Source organism: Schistocerca gregaria, chromosome 11, assembly GCF_023897955.1.
Source record: "Schistocerca gregaria isolate iqSchGreg1 chromosome 11, iqSchGreg1.2, whole genome shotgun sequence".
Taxonomy (NCBI): domain Eukaryota; kingdom Metazoa; phylum Arthropoda; class Insecta; order Orthoptera; family Acrididae; genus Schistocerca; species Schistocerca gregaria.
Window position 1 is genome coordinate 106791698 of NC_064930.1, and position 25043 is coordinate 106816740.

Consider the following 25043-nt stretch of genomic DNA (forward strand, 5'->3'; position numbering starts at 1 on the left):
TCTAAAGAAGTCCCCATAAAACATTGTATGCAACTATGACACAAAACTAAGTAAATGATAAAGCTTGGATAATTTTCACATCTTCACTCACTGGCATTTTAAACTGTGTATCACATAAAATGATTGAAACTGAGACAAAAATGGTCTCTCCTGTATAATAGTATGGTAAAAGGAGCGAAGTTTGCAGTAAAAAAAATTGTACTGTATTCTTGATCAAAGTTACAGAAATTGCACCTTATATTCCTCTCAGGGGCTTAGCACTCATTCACCGAGTATGGGCTTTTATGACAATACTAAATAGTTTTTTGTTTTGTTTTTTTGTTTATATATATGCAAATAAGAATGTTATTTTTATGTTACTGCAGCTAAGTGAGGGAAGTTACAATCAGCACATCACCACCTAATTTCTCACTGCAGAGAAAGACTGTCAGGAAGAGTCATGAAGTCCTGCGTGCAGTTTCAGAGCATCTGCAGTCAACAGATATATGGTCAGTCACTGGGAAAAGAGGGTGGGGGCTTTACAAGAAGGTGGTTTGGCTTAGCTCCAAGATTTGCAGCATTCAGGGAGGGCAGCTGCAGCTGCCACACTTGACGATTTGCAGCTCACCGAAGTGCTCGTTCACGAGGACCGATATGGAACAAGTCGGCAGTTTGCGCAGAAGCTACCGATTGGCAAAGGGAGTGTAGATACAGTCAATAAGCCAGGTGACTGTTTTATACGATACGATAATGCTCGACCTCACACAAGTTTCAGGACTTAGGAACACATCACTAAATGGCGTTAGACTGTGTTAGCCCATCTACTTACAGCCCTGACCTACCTCCCTCAGACTTCCACTAGTTTGGGCCACTAAAAGATGCCGTTCATGGAAGACATATTGAGGATGACGAAGGGACAGTTCGCACAGTGTGAAGAAATGGCTTTGTGACCAGAAGAAGGAGTGATTTTGTCTTGGCATATGCACCCTTGTGTCTTGCTGCAGGAAGTTAAATGGAAAAACATGGAGCACAGAAGAAACATCATACTTTCTTGTGTGTACTTTTCATCGTGTTCAATAAATATTTGTTGAACAAAAATGTGGTGCGCTACTTTCTGGACAACTCCCAATCTTCGTATTATTCCCCTCCCCCCCTCCGCTGCTGCACTTCTCCCATCACTCAGCAACAATTTGAAATAATATTTTTCCTTGCTCATATTTGAAATTAAACAGTGGGAACTCCAGGTTGATTACCAAACAGCTATCCACCCGGATGAACGGCCACAGTCAGACTGTGGCCGAGAGCAAAGTAGACTATCCTGTGGCAAAACATGCAGCTGTACGTAACATGCTTGATTTCAATGGCTGTGTCACACCCCGGGCCATCTGAATCCTTCCCTCCAACACCAGCTTTCTGGACTTTGCAGATGGGAGTTACCCTTACAATGCATTCTCCACTTCCGTAATAATCCCGGTCTCGACCTACAGTAACCTACTGCTCCATAGCCTTCACCCATTAGTTTCTGCCCCCCCTCTGTTGTGCCATTTTCTCCCTATTCTCATCCCCTCCTGCTTTTTGTGTATGCCCTATGCCAACGCACACTCCCCAGTCTTTCCTATTCACTGCTCCTCTCCTTTTCTGCTCGTCACCTCACTATCTCCCAAGCTCCTGACTTTGCATTTGCTGGCATTCTGGTCCCTGCACACTCGATCAGACAGCACTCTTCTCTCCCCCCACCCATACTCTACTATCCCTTCCCCTTCCCCACCCCCTCCAGATTGCTGCTTCCTTTCTACGTGACCATTGCATTGCGGTCCGAGCTGCCGGAGATGATCATCTTGTGTCATGTGGTGTGCTGCTTTGTGTGTGTGTGTGTGTGTGTGTGTGTGTGAGAGAGAGAGAGAGAGAGAGAGAGAGAGAGAGAGAGAGAGAGAAAAGAAAACTACGTATTTACCTGAGTGTGAGATGACCCTGAATAGAAGAGAAACCCCTTTTCTTAAGAGGCTCCTTGAGAAAAATTCATTTTAAACACATTCTGACCATGGAATTAAAATTACAGACTGTTTTATTGACATGAAGTACGTGCCAAAAAATTAATGATATACCTATTTTAAACTTATACCATTTATTAATTGTCAACATTTTGATATTACTAGGACAAATAAAATAAAGAAAATGAAATGATTTACATTGAATTTCAGATCTTTTTCTTTTCTACCTTTTTTGCTTATGAACCTGTATCACTATTTTTAATTGTCTGAATTCCAATCAAGAACAATTCCGAAGATGAGAAATATAGAAGCAGCTTAAATCACTTAATAACAGCCAGGCCTCCAATCCAGATTGTACACCAGTCAGGTTCCTTTCAGGGTGTGCTGATACAATAGCTCCATATTTAGCAATTGTATACAACTCATCGCTCACGGAAAGTTCGATACTTAAGGACTGGAAAATTGCTCAAGTCACTCCAATACCCAAAAAGGGAAGTAGGAGTAATCCGCTGAATTACAGGCCCATATCACTAATGTCGATTTGCTGTGGGTTCCTGGAACATATACTGTGTTTGAACATTATGAATTACCTCGAACAAAACTATTTATTGTCACATAGTCAGCACAGTTTCAGGAAATATCGTTATTTTGAAACGCAACTAGCTCTTTATACTCGTGAAGTAATGAGTGCTATCGACAGGGGATGTCAAATTGATTCCATACGTCTAGATTTCCTGAAGGCTTTCGACACCGTTTCTCACAAGTTGTAACCAAACTGCGTGCCTATGGAGTATTGCCTCAGTTGTGCGACTGGATTCATGATTTCCTGTCAGAAAGGCCACAGTATGTAGTAATAGATGGAAAGTCATCGAGTGAAACAGAAGTAATATCCAGCGTTCCCCAAGGAAGTGTTATAGGCCCTCTATTGTTCCTGATCTACGGTAATGACATAGGAGACAATCTGAGTAGCCGTGTTAGATTGTTTGCAGATGATGCTGTCATCTACCATCTTGTAAAGTCATCAGATGACCAAAATGAATTGCAAAAGGATTTACATAAGATACCTGTATGATGCGAAAAGTGGAAATTGACCCTGAATAAATAAAAGTTTGAAGTTATTCACATGAGTACTAAAAGAAATCCACTAAAATTTGATTGTGCAATAAGTTGCACAAATTTGAAGGCTCTAAATTCAACTAAATACTTAGGGATTAGAGTTGCAAATAACCTAAATTGGAACGATCACATAGATAATATTGTGGTCAGAGCAAACCAAAGACTGCGATTCATTGCCAGAACACTTAGAAGGTGCAACAGGTCTACCAAAGAGACTGCTTACACCACGCTTGTCCGCCCTATTCTGGAGTACTGCTGTGCGGTGTGGGATCCGCATCAGGTGGGACTGACGAATGACATTGAAAATGTTCAAAGAGGGGCAGCTGTTCGTATTATCACACAATAGGGGAGATAGTACCACAGGCATGATATGTGAATTGGAGTGCTAATCATTAAAACAAAGGTGTTTTCGTTACACCGGTATCTTGTCATGAAATGTCAATCATTAGTTTTCTCCTCCAATTGCGAAAACATTTTTTTGACACCCACCTACATAGGGAGTAATGATCGTGATAAAATAAGAGATATCAGGCTCACACCGAAAAGTGTAGGCGCTCATTTTTCCTGCACGCTGTTCAAGAGTGGAACGGTAGAGAGACAGCTTGAAGGTGGTTCATTGAACCCTCTGCCAGGCGCTTTACTGTGAATAGCAGAGTAATCACGTAGATGTAGGTGTAGATGATAACACAGCTGTAAAATCTATATCTTCATTTTCGCAAATATTTGGCAGTTTCTTCCAAATATTTTGCTACTTTTGAGGTTGTCTTCACAATGGGACCTAAGAACACAGCTTTCTTTCTTTCTTCTTCTTATCCCCCCCCCCCTCCTCCTCCTCCTCCTCCTCCTCCTCCTCCTTCTTCTCCTCCCCCTCCCCTTTTTGGCCCCCCCTACCCCCACCCCCTTGGAATAGATATCATTTGTAAGTAGGTGTGAGAATATTACAGTACTTCACTCTTCCAAACACATCACTTCCCTCCCACTCTCCCATTGACAGGACCAGCTGACACACCTTCATCCATTCCCGTAGTACATCACGGCAGTTGTTGACAACATTGCAGCAAGAAACGTGTAAATACAGCACTGGCCCCTGCCTTGACTTTTACCATATCCTGCAGAAATGAATACTATTGTTGAGTATTTGCCCAATTTTAAAGTAATTCTGTTACGATTACAAATGGGTTCATGCTAACTGCAGTTTAAATGTTGTAGATGTTGATTAAAAGCCAAAGCACATGGCATAGATGCCCTCAATTGACGGCAACACAACTAAATTTGCTACCTGTTCAGCACTCCCCTCCCTGCAGTCATCCTAGCTCCCAGCCAAACTGGTGTCACTGTTCACCTCCCATCCCTTCTGTAATGCTGAGCTTGAGTAACAGTGAAACAGAGTGCAACATCTTCTGGGGGGGGGGCAGGTCATACATAATGAATGCATAAATAAAAGATCACAATTAAGATTCAGTCTCATTCTTGAACTTTCGCGTGTCCGGCAATCTGGTGACATCTGTCGGTACTGATATGTCTTTCCTCTGCAACTTGTTCTTGTGGTAACAATTACAGTTCGTTTAATATGATTTATTTCCTGGATTAATTTTCCTTCTTGTTTTAACTAAGTGTCACATTCATGGACATGTGTCCGGAAACTCTTAATTTCCATGTTAGAGCTGATTTTAGTTTCGTCAGTATGTACTGTACTTCCTCGATTCACCGCCAGTTGGCCCAATTGAAGGAAGGTAATGTTGACTTCGGTGCTTGTGTTGACATGCGACTCATTGCTCTACAGTGCTAGCATCGAGCACATCAGAACATAGCATCAACAGGTTAGTGTTCATTACAAACGTGGTTTTGCTGTCAGTGCAATGTTTACAAATGCGGAGTTGGCAGATGCCCATTTGATGTACGGATTAGCACAGGGCAATAACATTGGCGCAGTACGTTTGTATCGAGACAGATTTCCAGAATGAAGGTGTCCCGACAGGAAGACGTTCAAAGCAATTGATCGGCGTCTTAGGGAGCACGGAACATTCCAGCCTATGACTCGTGACTGGGGAAGACCTAGAACGACGAGGACACCTGCAATGAATGAGGCAATTCTTCGAGCAGTTGACGATAACCCTAATGTCAGCGTCAGAGAAGTTACTGCTGTACAAGGTAACGTTGACCACGTCACTGTATGGAGAGTGCTACGGGAGAACCAGTTGTTTCCGTACCGTGTACAGTGTGTGCAGGCACTATCAGCAGCTGATTGGCCTCCACGGGTACACTTCTGCAGACGGTTCATCCGACAATGTGTCAATCCTCATTTCAGTGCAAATGTTCTCTTTAAGGATGAGGCTTCATTCCAATGTGATCAAATTGTAAATTTTCACAACAGCAACGTTTGTGGGCTGACGAGAATCCGCACGCAATTGTGCAATCACGACATCAACACAGATATTCTGTGAACGTTTGGGCAGGCATTGTTGGTGATGTCTCAATTGGGCCCCATGTTCTTCCACCTACGCTCAATGGAGCACGTTATCACGATTTCATACGGGATACTCTACCTGTGCTGCTAGAACATGTGCCTTTACAAGTACGACACAACATGTGGTTCGTGCACAATGGAGCTACTGCACATTTCAGTCGAAGTGTTCGTACGCTTCTCGACAACAGATTCGGTGACCGACGGATTGGTAGAGGCGGACCAATTCCGCGGCTTCCACACTCTCCTGACCTCAACCCTCTTGACTTTCATTTACGGGGGCATTTGAAAGCTCTTGTCTACGCAACCCCGGTACCAAATGTAGAGACTCTTCGTGCTCGTGTTGTGGACGGCTGTGATACAATACGCCATTCTCCAGGGCGACGGAGGGTGGATGCACGTATCCTCGCTAACGGAGGACATTTTGAACATTTCCTGTAACAAAGTGTTTGAAGTCACACTGGTACGTTCTGTTGCTGTGTGTTTCCACCCCGTGATTAATGTGATTTGAAGAGAAGTAATAAAGTGAGCTCTAACATGGAAAGTAAGCGTTTCCAGTCACATGTCCACATAACATATTTTCTTTCTTTGTGTGTGATGAAGTTTGGTCGTACCTTTTTGTAACACCCTGTATATGAGAAATTTATCACAAACCTGTTCAAATACAGCAAAAGTTTGTAAGATGATAAAATGTAATGCTATCTGCTCCTGTGTTTCACGAATCCATCAAATTTTAATCAGAGCTGTTGTAGTGGCTAGTTCATAGCTTCTCGAACTCTTTCGTGCACTAGCGCTACACGAGTTGGTATCGTGCGAGTGTTCTAGCTATGCCAATACTATATCTGCGGCTTCGGCTTATCACGCAATCTCGAGTCTGTTGGAATGTGAGTATCGTTTGCCATGCCTCGTCCTCCCAGATTCTTCAAAATAAATCTGCACATCACCTCAGTAGCCCAAGTTACATCTCTACACATAAGCTTACCCCCTAGAAACATAAGACTACCTCTATATTCTCTACAAAACATCATCATAGTGTTGACTGCCAGCACCAATAATTTAATATGCAGATATAAGATGATGCTGTATATTCCAAATGATTAATTTGGGAAAAAAACCATGTCTTATATTCAAGTAAATATGGCAAATGCCCAACAGTTTATTTATTTACACGTCAAGTTTAATAGGACCAAATTGAGGAGCAAATCTCCAAGGTCATGGAAAGTGTAAGTACATTAAATTACAACATGAAAGTAATAACAGATAAAAGTACAGTGTTCATGAACCCAAAAAAAGTCAAGCCATAAGTTTCAGTAAATGCAGTCAACGATATAACATAAGAATCAACTTAATAGTTCAAGGAACTCCTCAGCAGAATAGAAGGATTAAGCATGAAGAAACTCTTTTAGTTTTGATTTGAAATCACGTTGATTACTGCTAAGATTTTTGAATTCTTGTCATAATTTATTGAAAGTAGACGCATCGGTATACTGGAGTTGAGGAAGTCTGAATTGAAATGCAGGTTGGATTTGTGCTGAGTATTAACTGAGTGAAAGTTGCTTACTCTTGGGAATTAGCTGATGTTCTTAAAAAGAAACAACAGTAAAGAATATAGATATTGAGAGGCCAATGTCAAAGTACCCAGACTAGTGAACAGGGGTCGACAAGAGGTTCGTGAACTCACACCACTCATTGCCAGAACCGCCCGTTTCTGAGCCAAAAATATCCTTTTAGAATGGCAAGAGTTACCCCACAATATATAATATGACATAAACAAATGAAAATAAGCAAAGTAGACTAATTTTTGTGTCAAACAATCACTTACTTCGGACACCATTCGAATAGTAAAAATGGCATCACTGAGTCTTTGAACAGGATCCTGACGTGGAATTTCCACAGTAGTCTACTATCTATCTGAACACCTAGAAAATTGAGCTGTTCAGTTTCATTAGTCATATGCCCATTCTGTGAAATTAGAATGTCGTGTTTTGTTGAATTGTGTGTTAGAAACTGTAAAAACTGAGTCTTACTGTCATTGAGCATTAGTGTATTTTCTACAAGGCATGAACTGAGGTCATGTACTGCTCTACTTGAAACCGAATCAATGTTGCATACAACGTCCTTTACTACTAAGCTACTGTCGTCAGCAAACAGAAATATTTTAGAGTTACCCATAATACTAGAGGGCATATCATTTATATAAATAAGGAACAGGAGCAGCCCCAACACTGATCCCTGGGGCACCCCCCCCCCCCCCCCTCCCACTTGACTGTACCCCACTCAGACCCCACTTCACAGCCATTCTCAACAGTGTGAGTAATGACATTTTGCTGCCTGTTGGTAAAGTAAGAGGTGAACCAATTGTGAGCTGCTCCCCGTATTCTGTAATGGTCCAACTTCTGGAGCAATATCTTGTGATAAACACAATCAAACGCTTTAGTTATATCAAAAAATAGGCCTAGCATTCGAAACTGTCTGTTTAACCCATCCAGCACATCACAGAGAAAAGAGAATATAGCATTTTCAGTTGTGAAATGACTTCTATAGCCGAACTCTACATTTGATAGCAGATCATGTGATATAAAATGATCAATTATCCTTACATACACAGTCTTTCAATAACTTTAGCAAACACTGGTGGCTTAGAAGTAGGTCTAAAGTTGTCTACATTATCCCTTTCTCTCTTTTTATACAACAGCATTACTACTGAATGCTTTAATTGTTCAGGAAACTGATCGTTCCTAATGGAAAAATTACAAATATGGCTAATTACAGGACTAACATGTTCAGCACAGTACTTTAATATCCTGCTAGGCACTCCATCATATCCGTGAGAGTCCTTAGTCCTTGGTGATTTAATTATTGACTCAATCTCCCCCTTGTGTGTATCACAGAGGAGTATTTCAGACATGATTCTCAGAAAGGCATTTATTTAATTCACCAGCAATACTGAGAAAATGATTGTTAAATACTGATTTATCAGTATTTTTACTACGAACTGACTGTATATCGTTGACCTTATGCTGCTGATCAAATACTTCCTTCACAACTGACCATATGGTTTTAATTTTATCATGTGAATTTGCTATTCTATTTACTCACCACATACTCTTTGCGATCCTAATAGCATTTTAAGCACCTCAGAATATTGTTTGTAATAGGCAACTGTAGCCTGATTGTGACTACTTCTAATGTTTTGATACAATTCCCACTTTGTTTTACGTGATATCAAGTCTTTTCACATATGTGTAGCTAGACCTTTACAAGGTCCACTTGTTCAACTACGCACTGCAGCTCTACAGCAACAAGGTAAGAGATAGTGGCACCGAACTGGACCAGTTTTTCTTTGTTTCTCAGATTCGGTGGGGCACACCTGACGACAGATGGAAAGAATATGGTAGATGCCGAGAAGATGTCGAAGTACGCGTCAGACCCTCGACAGGGCACGACGAACGCGCTACACCGCGAACTGCAGGAGAACCTGCGGAAGCGCAGGTACGACTTCTCGAGGGCGGAGGCCGCGGTCGCTGCCTGCTCCAGAAACAAGAAGCCACAAGGTGAGCCGGCCAGACTCTTGTTGGTGATTTACACTAGTTGTCACCTGTCGTTTGAGGTCTGAAGTTGTGTGTTCTTGCATGAAGTACTGCCTTTAGGCAGTAGCCACTAGAGATTGGCAAACTCGTTCATCCTTGGGAGCTAGTTCACTGCTGATCATTCTTTTTTGGGAACTGTCCGTTTTCACTCATTCACCATTCATTATGCTTGGTATATGGTTCTTATGAAAAACTGAAAACTAGTAGTGTAGGTTACTGAAGGATGGGGGGCACCAATAGGGGGCACTTGCCTCCCTCCTGGAGTACAGAGTTTTTACTCATTACAGAATTCTTACACACTTTTAGAAGTAATTTCTGTGATTCTGCAGAACTCTTGTTTAGCCAACCAACTACTCACGGACGATGTTTTTCTTGTTACGAGCAGATGCAACAAACAGAGAAACATGTAATAATTAGGCAGTGAAGAAATAACAAGCTAATGCAAGCAACAATTGCGAAACAATCGATGACGATGTGTAGAGAAATGGAGAAGAGAGCATGAAAATCTCACGCGACGCACTCATGTAGTCTTGTAAACCTGTTGGTGACTGGTTTCCCAACTTAATAGACCACAAGTGTCTTGTATAAAATTCTTCGTTTAGACTTCCACTACATAGCTCTGCTACATTGTAATCAATAATCGTTTACACCCTATATATACTTCACGTTCTCTCTGAGTTCGTAGGCGAAGTAGAGACTTTATGAAAGCATAAAATAAAATGTGGTTTTCTCATATTTGCATCACGCACTTAGTAAAAATTAGGTTTTTATGTTGCATTATTGAAGTTAATGCAGCAATAGTAATAATAATTAAGTTCGCAGTTATAAAGTTTTTGGTTTGAAAGCTCCTTCTGAACAAATGTTTTTGAGATAATAAGTAAATATGATCTTATGGCAATCTATGTCTTTTCAAACGGAGAGACACCGCTTTTGCTACTGAGCCAAAAGACCCACAACACATCTCTCTTTTTTTCCCCCAAAGAAACCAAGCTAGCAGGTAATGCAAACTAGAAACAACCAAACTTAAAAATAATTAGAGCCTTCCTAAATGTAATGTTTTGTATATAAAAGATACACAAAAATCGTTTTATATGAATTTTCTTACACTAAAAATTAAGCAAATTATTGAAAGTTAGCTGCTAAATCAAGTCGATGAAACCAAAAAATATATGAATAACAAACAAAAAAACTTGCCTTGTTATAAGTATGTCTTCTGCTGTTCATCGATATAATGAAGTGAGCTGACATGCTCTTTTGTTACCTGAAAAGACGTACCTATTTCATACAACGTAAGTTACATAACTATAAAATACTTTCTGATTACCGGTTGTGGACACTGAATAGCCAGAACCAAGTGCAAGAACAGTTTGCAACACGTGTAAAACAGGCGAGTGCAGTGAACGAAACGAACAACTGGATACTGAACTAACAAGAAGCAGTCGGCAGTGGAACTGAGACAGGTGGTCATGCGAAGGACGACGAGTGCGGCCGAGGGAAACTGAGACTGAGACGAGCACGCGACCGAGGCTGGAAGGAGAACTGCCGAAGTGACCGACGTGAACTAGTGAACTATGAACCGATCGTTCCTCGTTCTCGGGAACTATAAGTAGACCGCCGTGACCGAAGTGAACTATGAACCGATCGTTCCTTGGAATTTGTTCCTCAGTTCTTTCATTCATTTTGGTAAACTATTCCTTTGCACCCGTTCGTTCACGAACTACCCATCTCTAGTAGCCGCAGCACTCTGCTCTCCACACCTATCTCCTGCGCAAACACAGGGTTGTTCCAAGAGGAATGTTCTAAAACCAGGGATATGAGAGGAAAACTTCATGTGGACATATGGCCTATTCCAAATTGTTTCCGAAATAGAACACATTTAGTGTCACTTTTGTGTATGTTTCTCAAATAACTCTAAAACTGCAGCCTCTACTGAAAAAGTTTTGCGATACATAGTCAAACTACAATAAATTTTCAACAAAGAAGATCCTAGTCTTTTTTCTGTAGGACTGATAGTTTTCACGAAGAAAGTGAGAGGATATTGACAATTTTGTGCGATGCGCTGTAGCTTAGATAGGTTTTGTAGACCAATTTGAGGTAGTTTTCCAACTTGTTAGAACACAAATATCCTGTATCTAATTGTTCATCTCTACATCTAGATCTAGATCTACATCGATACTTTGCAATCCACTTTATGGTGCGTGGCTGAGGGTACCCAATACCACTATTAGCCACTTACTTTCCTGTTCCAGTTGCAAGTAGCATGAGGGGAAAATCAACTGTCTGTATGCCTCGTTATGAGCCCTAATTTCTCATATCGTATTTTCGTGGTCCTTACGCACAGTATTATGTTGCTGGCAGTACCATCATTCTGCAGTCAACTTCAAATGCCGGTTCTCTAAATTTTCCTCAAAAAGAAAATCACCCTCCCTCCAGGGACTGCCATTTGAGTTTCCGAAGCATCTCTGTAATAATTGGGTGTTGTTTGTGGAGCTGGTACAGGTCTCAAATGCTCGAGCAGGCCTCAAGAATAGCTCACAGTAGCATCCTACATGTGGTCCACTTTACAGGTGAACCACTCTTTCCTAGAATTCTTCCAATAAACCAAAGTCAAGTCGCCTTTCCTACCACAATTCTCACACTCTTGTTCCATGTCATATTATTCTGCAGTGTTATGCTCAGATATTTAAATATAATATAATGTTTTATTTGTCCATAATAACTTTTACAGTCGTGGATATAGTCAGTCAGTACATACAACATTAAAACTCCTTGATGGAGTACAAACTTTTAGCAATTAACAGCTGCTTTAACTTTATTTTAAATATGTTTCCTTTTAACATTTTTATGGTATTTGGCAGCAGAAAATGGATTATGATCGATTGCTTTTTTATTTCTGGATATCACTATTTATTATACTGTGCTCAATATTTTCTTTTACAAGCAGTATAGTCCTTAAAACATATAATGAATACACTGTTAGTATATTATACTTAATGAAGTATTATCTGCTGGATTGACATTTACTAATATTCGCTATTATCCTAATTACTCTCTTCTGGGCTCTAAAAGCCCTATCCATGTATACCATTGGTGCCCCACCCCAAATCTCAATACCGCATTGTAGGTGGGAGTGTATAATACCAAAATAGATTTGTCTTAAGACTGATAATGTTGTTATGCTAGAAAGGCGTTTTAGCAGGTAGGTATCACACGAGATTTTTTTACACATGTAGCTGATATGCTCCTTCCATGTAAGATGTTCATCAACTATAATACCCAGGAATTTATGTTTGTCAATTGTTTCAATTGATAACTCTGGCTCAGTATCCATTTGTCTTGATTTGTAATTTAGTATAAACTCCTGGTAGATAGACACAATAAAAAAAACACACAAACACACACACAAAATTTCAATCTTTTGCAACCAACGGTTGCTTCGTCAGGAAAGAGGGAAGGAGAGGGAAAGACGAAAGGATGTAGGTTTTAAGGGAGAGGGTAAGGAGTCATTCCAATCTCTGTAGAGGAAAGACTTATCTTAGGGGGGGAAAGGGGCAGGTAGACACACATGTGGCCACACACACACACACATATATATATATATATATATATATATATATAATAGAAGGAAACTTCCACATGGGAAAAATATATTAAAAACAAAGATTCCAAGACTTACCAAGCGGGAAAGCGCCGGCAGATAGCCACATGAACAAAACACACAAACACACACACAGAATTACTAGCTTTCGCAACCGATGGTTGCTTCTTCAGGAAGGAAAGGGAAAGACGAAAGGATGTGGGTTTTAAGGGAGAGGGTAAGGAGTCATTCCACTCCCGGGAGCGGAAAGACTTCCCTTAGGGGAAAAAAAGGACAGGTGTACACTCACACACACACACTCGCACGCGCACACACACACACACACACACACACACACACACACACACTCGCACGCGCACACACACACACACACACACACACACACACACACACACACACACACACACACACACACATATCCATCCGCACATACACAGACACAAGCGAGTGTACACCTGTCCTTTTTTTCCCCTAAGGGAAGTCTTTCCGCTCCCGGGATTGGAATGACTCCTTACCCTCTCCCTTAAAACCCACATCCTTTCGTCTTTTCCTCTCCTTCCCTCTTTCCTGACGAAGCAACCGTTGGTTGCGCAAGATTGAAATTTGTGTGTGTGTGTGTGTTTGTGTGTTTTTTATTGCGTCTATCTACAAGCGCTTTCCCATTTGGTAAGTCATGGAATCTTTGTTTTTAATATATTTTTCCCATGTGGAATGTTTCTTTCTATTTTATTAGTATAAACTCCATTATAATTGTCTTTTCCTTATTTAATGCCAATTTATTTTTAGTCATATATTCTGTGATAAGGCTAGTGTTCTTCATATTATTTTGCACTGCTAGCTGTTTTGTAGGGCCCCAGCTTATGAAGGAGGTGGTGTCGGCATAATTCACAAGGTCTGCATTTTTTGGAATTATTATATCATTGATGTACACAATGAACAGAAAAGGCCCAATAATACTTCCCTGAGGGACTCCACAGTTAAGAATTTTATAAGATGATTTTACTGTTTGTATAAGTCCTGCGGTTGTACGATACAACTTAACACATTGTCTCTTGTCGGCAACGTATGATCGTAATGACGTGACTGTGTCGAGCAGGACACGGCTAATGCTGTGCCCAAACTTTGCAGGTTTGTTTTTCATACTTACCTACATTAACTTACATTTTTCTACATTTAGAGCTAGCTACCATTCATCACACTGACTAGAAATTTCATCCAAGTCATCTTGTATCCTCCTACAGCCACTCAATGATGACACCTTACCAAACATCACGGCATCATCAGCAAACAACTGCAGATTGCTGCCTATCCTGGCCGCCAAATCATTTATGTATATACCCCTGATTATGCCCTCATCTCGCCATCGAGGATGTCATTCTGGGTCCTTCCGTACAACTTGAGAAGTCTTCGAGCCACCCTCATATCTGTGAACATATTCCATATGCTCATACCTTTTTTGACAGCCTGCAGTGAGGCACTGTGTCTAAAACTTTCTGGAAATTTAGAAATAGGAAATTTGCCTGTTTCCCTTCATCCATAATTCACAATATATTATATGAGAGAAAAGGGCAAGTTGAGTTTCACATGAGTGATGCTTTCTAAAACCATGCTGATTTGTGGACATAGGCTTCTCGGTCTCAAGAAAATTTATTATATTCAAAGTGATAATATGTTCAAGGTTTCTGCAGTAAACCTATGTTACGTACATTGGTCTGTAATTTTGCAGGTCTGTTATTTTATCCTTATACACAGGAGTCGCCAGCACTTTATTTCAGTCACTTGGGACTTTGCGGTAGGCAAGAGATTCGTGATAAATGCAAGCTAAGTTTGTGGCCAGTGCCACAGAGTGCTCTTCAAGAAACTGAATTGTGGTTCCATCCACACCTGGTGACTTATTTGTTTCCAACTCCTTCAGTTGTTTCTCTATGCCATAGATGCTTATTACTGTGTTGTCCATATGGGAGTCTGTTCGATGGTCAAAGGACTGTGTGTTTGTACAATTCTCATGCGTGAACAATTTCCTGAACGTGAAATTTAAAACTTCAGATTTTGTTTTTCTGTCTTCAGCTACCACACCAGACTGGTCAACAAATCACTGGATGGAAGCCGTAGATCCATTTAGCGAGATGGGTTGATCACATAACTAATGAGGAGGTATTGGATAGAATTGAGGAGAAGAGGAGCTTGTGGCACAACTTGACTAGCAGAAGGGATCGGTTGGTAGGCCATGTTCTGAGACATCGAGGGATCACCAATTTAGTATTGGAGGGCAGCGTGGAGGGTAAAAATCGTAGAGGGAGACCAAGAGATGAATACACTAAACAGTTTCTGAAGGATGTAGGTTGCGGTAGGTGCTGGGAGATGAAGAAGCTTGCACAGGATAGAGTAGCATGGAGAGCTGCATCAAACCAGTCTCAGGACTGAAGACCACAACAATAGAATTTTCTCATTTCCTCTATCGGGTCCTTAGCTAAGGAATGGCAGTAGTAGTAGTTGTATGCTTAGTGCATAGATCTTTTCACAGATGCACAAATCTCTGTAAACATTTACTTGTCGTCATTTGGGCATTCTCTTTCAAACTGAGAGAATGTGGGGTGGCAGGTGAAAGTTTTTTTATTGTTGCCGTTCTCAACACAGGCTCTCAAGCTCAATGTTGGCAACCGGAAAGTGATTAGCAAAAACTTGATGCCTGTAATTAAAGTTCACTGTGCGTGCTCTGATGGAGAAATAAAGTTATTGATCATCGAAGTTCATTACCCTGAGGATTTAGGATGGTGTCTGGAATTCATAGAAAATGCAGTTTACTATAACAATTTTCACTATATTCTCAAAACGATAAAGAGTAAAGTTCCAGACAAAAGTTTACCTAAGCAATGCTACTATCAGCTCTTGTACTATAAGAGCTGTTCAGCATCTATTTCATGGATCCTATTCTCCCTAGATAACGAAACTGTTCAATAATCGTTATCGATGTAAATGTTCAAAGTAAATGCTCACCAAAATTTGATGTCAATACTCACCAAACGCCACACTAGTAATGGTAGAAGGTCCGTTGTGCGGTGACACGTCAAGATACGACATAAGCAAACTGAGAATAAATCACTGAGGTCGTTCCGCAATTAACACTTTACCCCAATGCGAACTCATTGTTACGTGCATTCCGAGTTACGTAATATGGCATCCGAGACTGTTCCTTGCAACTGCACAGACGTGACGTGGTTTCTGACATGGAGTGCACGTTGATATGAATCTAGAAGAGAACTGGTGCCTGGCCTTAGCTCACAGCGCTCTTATTTATTTAACCGCCGAAGGCGCAACTGACAAAATTTGCCTTCGTGACTAGCTGCTGGGGGCTAGCAGAGCACCACTTCAAGTTACTAAATAATTAATTGCTTAATTCGCTGAAGGCCAATGAAGTGCTCAATTTAAATGTGCAATCAGCACACAGGTTGGTATCTGTAATAAAATTCTGATGTGGATAGGTTAAATACTTTTGGCGAGAGAATTATTTTAGTTGCACTGCATGCAAAAGGTGAACTTTGAACTTGCCCTTTGGAGAGACGTTACAGCTATAGTTTTATAGTTACCTTTTTAAAATTTCTCGCGTCTTTGTTATTATAGTGTATCACTATTCTATTTAAATCTAAACATCCTAGCTTTATCTGATCACTTACTTAATCTATCTTGCTTCCGTACATTTAGGGCAAAACAGGAAATCATTAATTTCAACCAAAATATTACTTTTTGAGATCCAGCATGCTGCTTCTATTAAGTTAGAATGAAAAAGGAACCTGAATATAAATTTTGAAGTTTATAGCTCCTTCCTGTTGTGCCAATGATTTTTACATAAAACGTCCAAATTTTGAAAACTGTGAAAGTTGTAGTAGTAGTTGTTGTTGTTGTTGTTGTTATCTTCAGTCCTGAGACTAGTTTTATGCAACTCTCCATACTACTCTAACCTGTGCAAGCTTCTTCATCTCCCAGTACCTACTGCAGCCTACATCCTTCTGAATCTGCTTACTGTATTCATCTCTTGGCCTCCCTCTATGATTTTTACCCTCCACGCTGCCCTACAATGCTAAATTTGTGATCCCTTGATGCCTCAGAACCTGTCCTACTAACCGATCCCTTCTTCTAGTCAAGTTGTGCCACAAACTTCTCTTCTCCCCAATCCTATTCAATACCTCCTCATTAGTTATGTGATCTATCCACCTTATCTTCAGTATTCTTCTGTAGCACCACATTTCGAAAGCTTCTATTCTCTTCTTGTCCAAACTAGTTATCGTCCATGTTTCACTTCCATACATGGCTACACTCCAAACAAATATTTTCAGAAATGACTTCCTGACACTTAAATCTATATTCGATGTTAACAAATTTCTCTTCTTCAGAAACGCTTTCCTTGCCATTGCCAGTCTACATTTTATATCCTCTCTACTTCGACCATCATCAGTTATTTTACTTCCTAAATAGCAAAACTCCTTTACTACTTTAAGTGTCTCATTTCCTAATCTAATTCCCTCAGCATCACCCGATTTAATTTGACTACATTCCATTATCCTCGTTTTGCTTTGGTAGATGTTCATTTTATACCCTACTTTCAGGACAGTGTCTGTTTTGTTCAGCTGCTCTTCCAAGTCCTTTGCTGTCTCTGACAGAATTACAATGTCATCGGCGAATCTCAAAGTTATTGTTTCTTCTCCATTGACTTTAATATATACTCCGAATTTTTCTTTTCTTTCTTTTACTGCTTGCTCAATATACAGATTGAATAACATCGGGGACAGGCTACAACCCTGTCTCACTCCCTTCCCAACCACTGCTTCCCTTTCATACCCCTCGACTCTTATAACTGCCGTCTGGTTTTTGTACAAATTGTAAATAGCCTTTCGCTCCCTGTATTTTACCCCTGCCACCTTCAGAATTTGAAAGAGAGTATTCCAGTCAACATTGTCAAAAGCTTTCTCTCTAAGTCTACAAATGCTAGAAACATAGGTTTGCCTTTCCTTAATCTTTCTTCTAAGATAAATTGTTAGGTCAGTATTGCCTCACGCGTTCCGAAATTTCTACGGAATCCAAACTGATCTGCCCCGAGGTTGGCTTCTACCATTTTTTCCATTCCTCAGTAAAAAATTCACGTTAGTATTTTGCAGCTGTGACTTATTAAACTTATAGTTCGGTAATTTTCACATCTGTCAACACCTGCTTTCTTTGGGATTGGAATTATTATATTCTTCTTGAAGTCTGAGGGTATTTCGCCTGTTTCATACATCTTGCTCGCCAGATGGTAGAGTTTTGTGAGGACTGGCTTTCCCAAGGCTGTCCGTAGTTCTAATGGAATGTTGTCTACTCCGGGGGCCTTGTTTCGACTCAGGTCTTTCAGTGCTTTGTCAAACTCTTCACGCAGTATCGTATCTCTCATTTCATCTTCATCTACATCCTCTTCAATTTCCATAATATTGTCCTCAAGTACATCGTTCTTGTATAGACCCTCTATATACTCCTTCCACCTTTCTGCTTTCCCTTCTTTGGTTAGAACTGGGTTTCCATCTGAGTTCTTGATATTCATACAAATGGTTCTCTTTTCTCCAAAACACTGTTTAATTTTCCTGTAGGCAGTATCTATCTTACCCCTAGTGAGATAAGCCTCCACATCCTTACACTTGTCCTCTAGCCATCCTTGCTTAGCCATTTTATTTTTGCACTTCCTGTCGATCTCATTTTGATACGTTTGTATTCCTTTTTGCCTGCTTCATTTACTGCATTTTTATATTTTCTCCTTTGATCAATTAAATTCAATATTTCTTCTGTTACCCAAGGATTTCTACTAGCCCTCGTCTTTTTACCTATTTGGTCCTCTGCTGGCTTCACTACTTCATCCCATTCTTCTTCTACTGTATTTCTTTCCCCCGTTCCTGTCAATTGTTCCCTTATGCTCTCCCTGAAACTCTGTACAACCTCTGGTTTAGTCAGTTGATCCAGGTCCCATCTCCTTCATTTCCCACCTTTTTGCAGTTTCTTCAGTTTTAATCTACAGTTCATAACCAATAGATTGAGGTCAGAGTCCATATCTGCCCCTGGAAATGTCCTACAATTTAAAACCTGATTCCTAAATCTCTGTCTTACCATTATATAATCTATCTGATACCTTTTAGTATCTCCAGGATTCCTCCATGTATACAACCTTCTTTTATGATTCTTGAACCAAGTGTTAGCTATGATTAAGATTTGCTTTGCGCAAAATTCTACCAGGCGGCTTCCTCTTTCATTTCTTACCCCCAATCCATATTCACCTACTAAGTTTCCTTCTCTTCCTTTTCCTACCATCGAATTCCAGTCACCCATGACTATTAAATTTTCATCTCCCTCCACTACCTGAATAATTTCTTTTATCTCATCATACATTTCATCAATTTCTTCATCTGCAGAGCTACTTGGCATATAAACTTGTACTAATGTAGTAGGCATGGGCTTTGTGTCTATCTTGGCCACAATAATGCGTTCACTATGCTGTTTGTAGTAGCTTACCCGCACTCCTATTTTTTTTATTCATTATTAAAGCTACTCCTGCATTACCCCTATTTGATTGTGTGTTTATAATCCTGTATTCACCTGACCAAAAGTGTTGTTCCTCCTGCCACCACACTTCACTAATTCCCACTATATCTAACTTTAACCTATCCGTTTCCCTTTTTAAATTTTCTAACCTACCTGCCCGATTAAGGGATCTGACATTCCACACACTGATCCGTAGAATGCCAGTTTTCTTTCTCCTTATAACGACATCCTCTTGAGTAGTCCCTGCCCGCAGATCCGAATGGGGGACTATTTTACCTCTGGAATATTTTACCCAAGAGGATGCCACCATTATTTAATCATACAGTAAAGCTGCATGCCCTCGGGAAAAATTACGGCTGTAGTTTCCCCTTGCTTTCAACCGTTCGCAGTACCAGCACAGCAAGGCCGTTTTGGTAATGGTTACAAGGCCAGATCAGTCAATCATCCAGACTGTTGCCCCTGCAACTACTGAAAAGGCTGCTGTCCCTCTTCAGGAACCACATGCTTGTCTGGCCTCTCAACAGATAACCCTCCGTTGTGGTTGCACCTTCGGTACGGCCATCTGTATCGCTGAGGCATGCAAGCCTCTCCACCAACGGCAAGGTCCATGGTTCATGGGGGGAGGCTGTTAAAGTTACTAAACAGAAACTTAACACATTATCATATTAGCATCACTCCTGACATGCTATTAACATTTCAGATTTTAATGTATTGAGCAATGTTCATGACGTTATAGCTAGTTACAGCGGTTTAGGCTGGCACACAATGGAAAGCATATGAATTCTATGTGGTGTGTGTAGGCTGCTTCCCTACAAGTGCTACAGCCTCTGTTTCCTCATCATTTTCTAAATCTCATTTTGAAGTCATGGTGGGTCTTTTCTATCTTTAATGCACTTACTAGGCACATAATTCTCCAGACTGTGATTTACAATCTGCTTAAACTTTGCCCGTAATTCCTCTGCATTCGTCTTACTGGAACTAAGTGATGTCATTTCACTGTCTAAGTGAGATCACAACAACTGCTTATCTGGTCTTTCTAGCATAAACACTCTCCTAGCCTTCTTAATTGATTTAAAAATTTTCATAACCATAATTGCTACAATGACATCATGATCACTAATCCCTGTTTCTATAATGACGTTGTTGATAAGGTCCATCCTATTTGTAGTTATAAGGTCTAAGATACATCCATTGCACGTGGGCTGCCGACCTAGCTGCTCGAGGTAGTTTTCAGGATGCGTGTTCAAAGGTGCTTCGCATGACTGTCTGTACCCCCTCCTATGAATCCAGAGACATACCAGTCTATGCTCGGTACATATTGAAGCACTGCTGATCATCCACAATCCTTGGATGACTCTAGAACTGTCAAAGCAGAATCAGGTGGCTGGTAAAAACATCCAACAATTAGCTCAGTTTCACCTGGACCTGTTTCACGTGACCAGATAACTTCACTGTCACAGTCGGCTTCGACCTCAGTAGAGACAATGTTTTTGTCAACTGCAATGAATACTCCCACTCGTATGGCCTCTAACCTGTCTTTCCGATATACAATCGATGGCTCACTAAATATCTCATAGCTTTCCACTTCCTGTTTCAGCCAGCCCTTGACCCTGAAAATAATTTGAGCATGAGACCTTTCCTGGAAGGGCAGTAAATTCAGGAACATTGTTCCGAGTACTGTGACAGTTTACCGATAAAATTTTGACTGTCGAAGTGTCTTTACTCTTAACATGGTCCGACTTCTCTTGCTGTGTATCAGCTGCTGAGTGTTCATCAAAGTATCTCAAACTACCACCTAGCCTACAAAATTCTCATGTGAACTCTACAAGTACTCCCCTGTATGAGTACAGATCAAGAAATGTGCAGCCAAGAAGACCGTCACCGAGTCAACGAATCCTTTGGTTGAGACCCTTCACTTGGCTTCAAACTGAAGGACTCTGATCAACTTTGGGAACACTGCTGCAAATTGCGAGCTCTGCTTACACGCTGTGTGTGAGGCTTACCACTTCTGCCAGCCACACGTACGAACTGAGGACGGCCTCAGAAGCCACGCAGCAAGTGTCGACACTGCCGACACGAGCCACGTCTGACAGATGACTGCACCCCGCAAGCTCGATACCTGCAGATGAGGCTGCCGGCACATCTCAGATGAGGCCCCCTTGCAGACATACCGAGTGCACATTGGCCTTTTTTTTCAGTCCTGAATGCTTCTGCCTACAGGGCTCCAAAACCTGCCTAACATTGGAGCTGCTGATAAGTAGGAAATCACTGTGTGTGTGTGCCTCTTCAGATTGTGCTGAAGGAGTGGCCACCTGTCCACTCAAAGGGTGAATGGACGAGTCCAGATGACCAGTCCCCACAGCGGCCCTGTGCCTCAAGCAACGTTAATGTGTTACCACTTGCCGTCCACTGTGTTGTGAGACCAGATCCACTGTCAGGTACTCTAGGAGGTGCCTCGGTAACGGGCTGTGGGCAAAACAAGTGACGCCTGAAGAGGCCCGTGCGACACACAAGATTACCGAGCGAGGTGGCGCAGTGGTTAGCACTCTGGACTCGCATTCGGGAGGATGACGGTTCAATCCCGCGTCCGGCCATCCTGATTTAGGTTTTCCGTGATTTCCCTAAATCGCTCCAGGCAAATGCTGGGATGGTTCCTTTGAAAGGGCACGGCCGACTTCCTTCCCTAATCCGATGAGACCAATGACCTTGGAGTTTGGTCTCTTCCCCCAAACAACCCAAAACACAAGATTCTTTGCTGCCGCTACACTCCGAGGCAGCAGCTTGAAGGTGACCGACCGAATTCAAAAGCGCAGTCAGCTGTTTGTGAACTGTCGCCAGCTCCTCCTGCATCCACACACAGCATGCACACATCCTACCCATCCTAGCAAAACTAACCGAAGAAGTAAACTGTAATAGCAGATATGATCCTAGATGCATAACTTGCTTCCTCCTGATGTGTCATGATGATATCGACATCAACATCTCTGACATCTCTCTCGATTCTTCTTTAGAAGCTATGGAGCTTGATGTCGTATTGGGGCAACCGTCTTGCTCCAAAACTGAGCCTCCACCCATTTAGGCTCCCCTCCTTGTCAGAAAGTCATGATGAAAGTAACTGAAGAAGTAAACTGTAATAGCAGATATGATCCTAGATGCGCAACTTGCTTCCTCCTGATGTGTCACCAATGGGTGTCGATGCCACAGTGAGCTATGTACTTGCCTGTTTAGAAGAAATGAAAACTGCCCAAATTTACGCTTATAGAATTCAAGCTTATATCTGTTAAACACAAACAGGCACAAAATTTAATAAATATACTATGAGGAAAAGACAGAAAAAGATAGTCACTTGACTTGTCACTGTGTAGATGTGTATCAATGGAGACCTGTGGAGCATCTCTCAACTTGCTCTACTCTTCTCGATCGAGTTAGAAACCAGCTACTTCATACTAAAAATGGTCGCACCTAGCAGTGTTCACCTGCCTACTGATTTGTATCGCAGATGGTGAGCTGTCGAGAAGTCTGGTGCTGACTGCAGCAGTGACCCATATGCTAACACCGGAAGTGGTATTTTGGACTAAGCGGGGACTTGGGCCGTCTGGGACTGGATTATTAAGGTTCTACTGTACATTTATAATGCTGCTTGGGAGTGCTTTACAAGGCACTTATCAGTTGTTGGTGGTATCCCTCCACTTTCCTCTCAGCAGCAACCTGACTTATCCAGCCAAATAGAGAGCGACTTAATATGTTTAACATGTACTGCAAAAGACTATGCAACTTGACATTTCTTTGTTGTTTGGCATGACAGAAAAAAAATCCTATGGCCAACAGAGTATTGAACACGGAACCCTTCTTTTTGTAGTCTGCAATTTTCCATCTAATCCACTGAGTAGGGAGGGCGGTTATCGCAGAAACAGCTGGTTTTCAGTTATATCAGTTTTTTTCAATGCCAGTTCAGCCAGACTGTTAAAACTGCTCAAAATAACTAATTTCTGAAGTAACCAGGTTTTTTTATTTCTATCATTTACAGCAATAAAGACCCAAATCATACAAAGATTGAAACATTTTGACTCTCTCAATTTCATGATACATAACATCAAAATATTACATTGAATAGGGAAATAAAAGAAAACATAGTCCATCCACAGGTTGCTGCTTTTCTCAAAAAGTGACAAGTGGCTCAATACTTACAAAAAAATTGCTGGCATTGTCATATTGATTCTAAGTTTTTGAAACTCTGTTCAAAAATCATGTTGTAATCATGGATCGTACCACTATATGTGCATTACGCACAGTTGGTGCTAAAGGGCAAAAACTGAGGTTGAAGAACTCTGTTTCTAATGTTAATCTGTCCATTTTCAACGGCAACAAGCAGATCAGCTACCTGCAACTTTTGTTATATGCTTTGAATGAATTGTTGTTAAGTTTTTAATTTATTACTTTTACCAAATTTTCTTCCTTTTTTATTATTTCATTTAAATGAAAGACAGGTCTTTAATTTTTGGAACCAAATATAGCTTTGTACTTCATTACTTTGTAAAAATATTTCCAGACTGCGGTTCGTACCATTTTGCAATAAAACTTACGACTGATGATGACAAAAAACTGCCGTACAGATTGAGTGGGGTCAAGTCTTGCTCATTGCACCTATGCACATGCCTTAAACCGTGACACATCACAGCAGACACATTATTGCCTCACCAGTGCTGTACCGATTCTTATGCCATTTGTTTGTTGCTCATTTCTGTCATCAGTGTTATTAAAACAGCACTGATCGTTTTCCCCAGTTTCTACAATCAAACGATATTTCAAACCAATTGAAAATTTTACCTACAAAAATTACTCTCTTCTTTTAAAAAAAGGTTATTTAAAAATGAAAATTTTAGCATTGCTGCTGTGGAGAATTGATATTTTGGTTCTTTCACTCGGTTATTAGTAAAAAATGAAAAATATCTGTTATAACCAAGCCCAAACAAATACAGAAAAATACCGGTTATTCAGGACTACAATAATGGTGTGGATTTTAATTGGACGGTTTCTCCTATCCCTGTCACCGAGGGAAAGTCCTAGCTTACGCAAAAATACATTTTTATCAGACAGAAACTTCATGGAGATGCAGAACCAAACTCTTGATGTGCACAAGAGAGTTATATTCAAGAGGCAAGAAACGAAAATGCGGTGCTATTCTACATTACTCATTTAAGCTACGAGTAATAAATACAAAACAATTATTTATATTGCAGAGAGGTCAGTGAATGATTTCATGACAAATATTTTTTTTGTATTAGTGTCTGTGTTTATTTGAATAATTATGTAGATAGAAAAGTTATTTGAATTCTAAATTCATGTCAAAGCTGTCAGAGTTGATGGTCATGTATATGTGATGTGTGTTTGTTTGTTTGAATGAGTGGTATGTGCTTCTCTTTCTTTTTCTGATGAAGGCTGTGGCCAAAAGTTGTGTTTCATTTAACTGTGCCAATCTGCAACGTTACATGTCATCTTTACAGTAAGTAGCAATCTATCTTTTTGCACATTGTTGTTATTTGACTACTAGCCATCTCTGATATAGACTTTCATGTGCAGTGTGTATCTAAAAGAGAAAATTTTACCAGGAAATTGAATTACTGTACAGTAATAAAATCCGAATAGACAAAAAAATACAGTATTCTCTCTCTCTCTCTCTGTCTCTCTCTCTCTCTCTCTCTCTCTCTCTCTCTCTCTCTCTCTCTCTCTCTCTCTCTCTCTCATAT

The 25043-nt window shown here is 40.7% G+C and overlaps 1 protein-coding gene across 1 annotated transcript in view; it reads left to right on the top strand.

Moving 5' to 3' along the window:
- The window catches only part of LOC126295359 (tRNA-dihydrouridine(47) synthase [NAD(P)(+)]-like), a 174598-nt gene that overhangs the window by 55553 nt on the left and 94002 nt on the right, over positions 1-25043 (top strand). The window contains exon 4 of the mRNA XM_049987834.1: positions 8905-9104. Coding sequence (XP_049843791.1) covers positions 8905-9104 — 200 coding nt within the window. The remainder of the gene's footprint in view (positions 1-8904; positions 9105-25043) is intronic.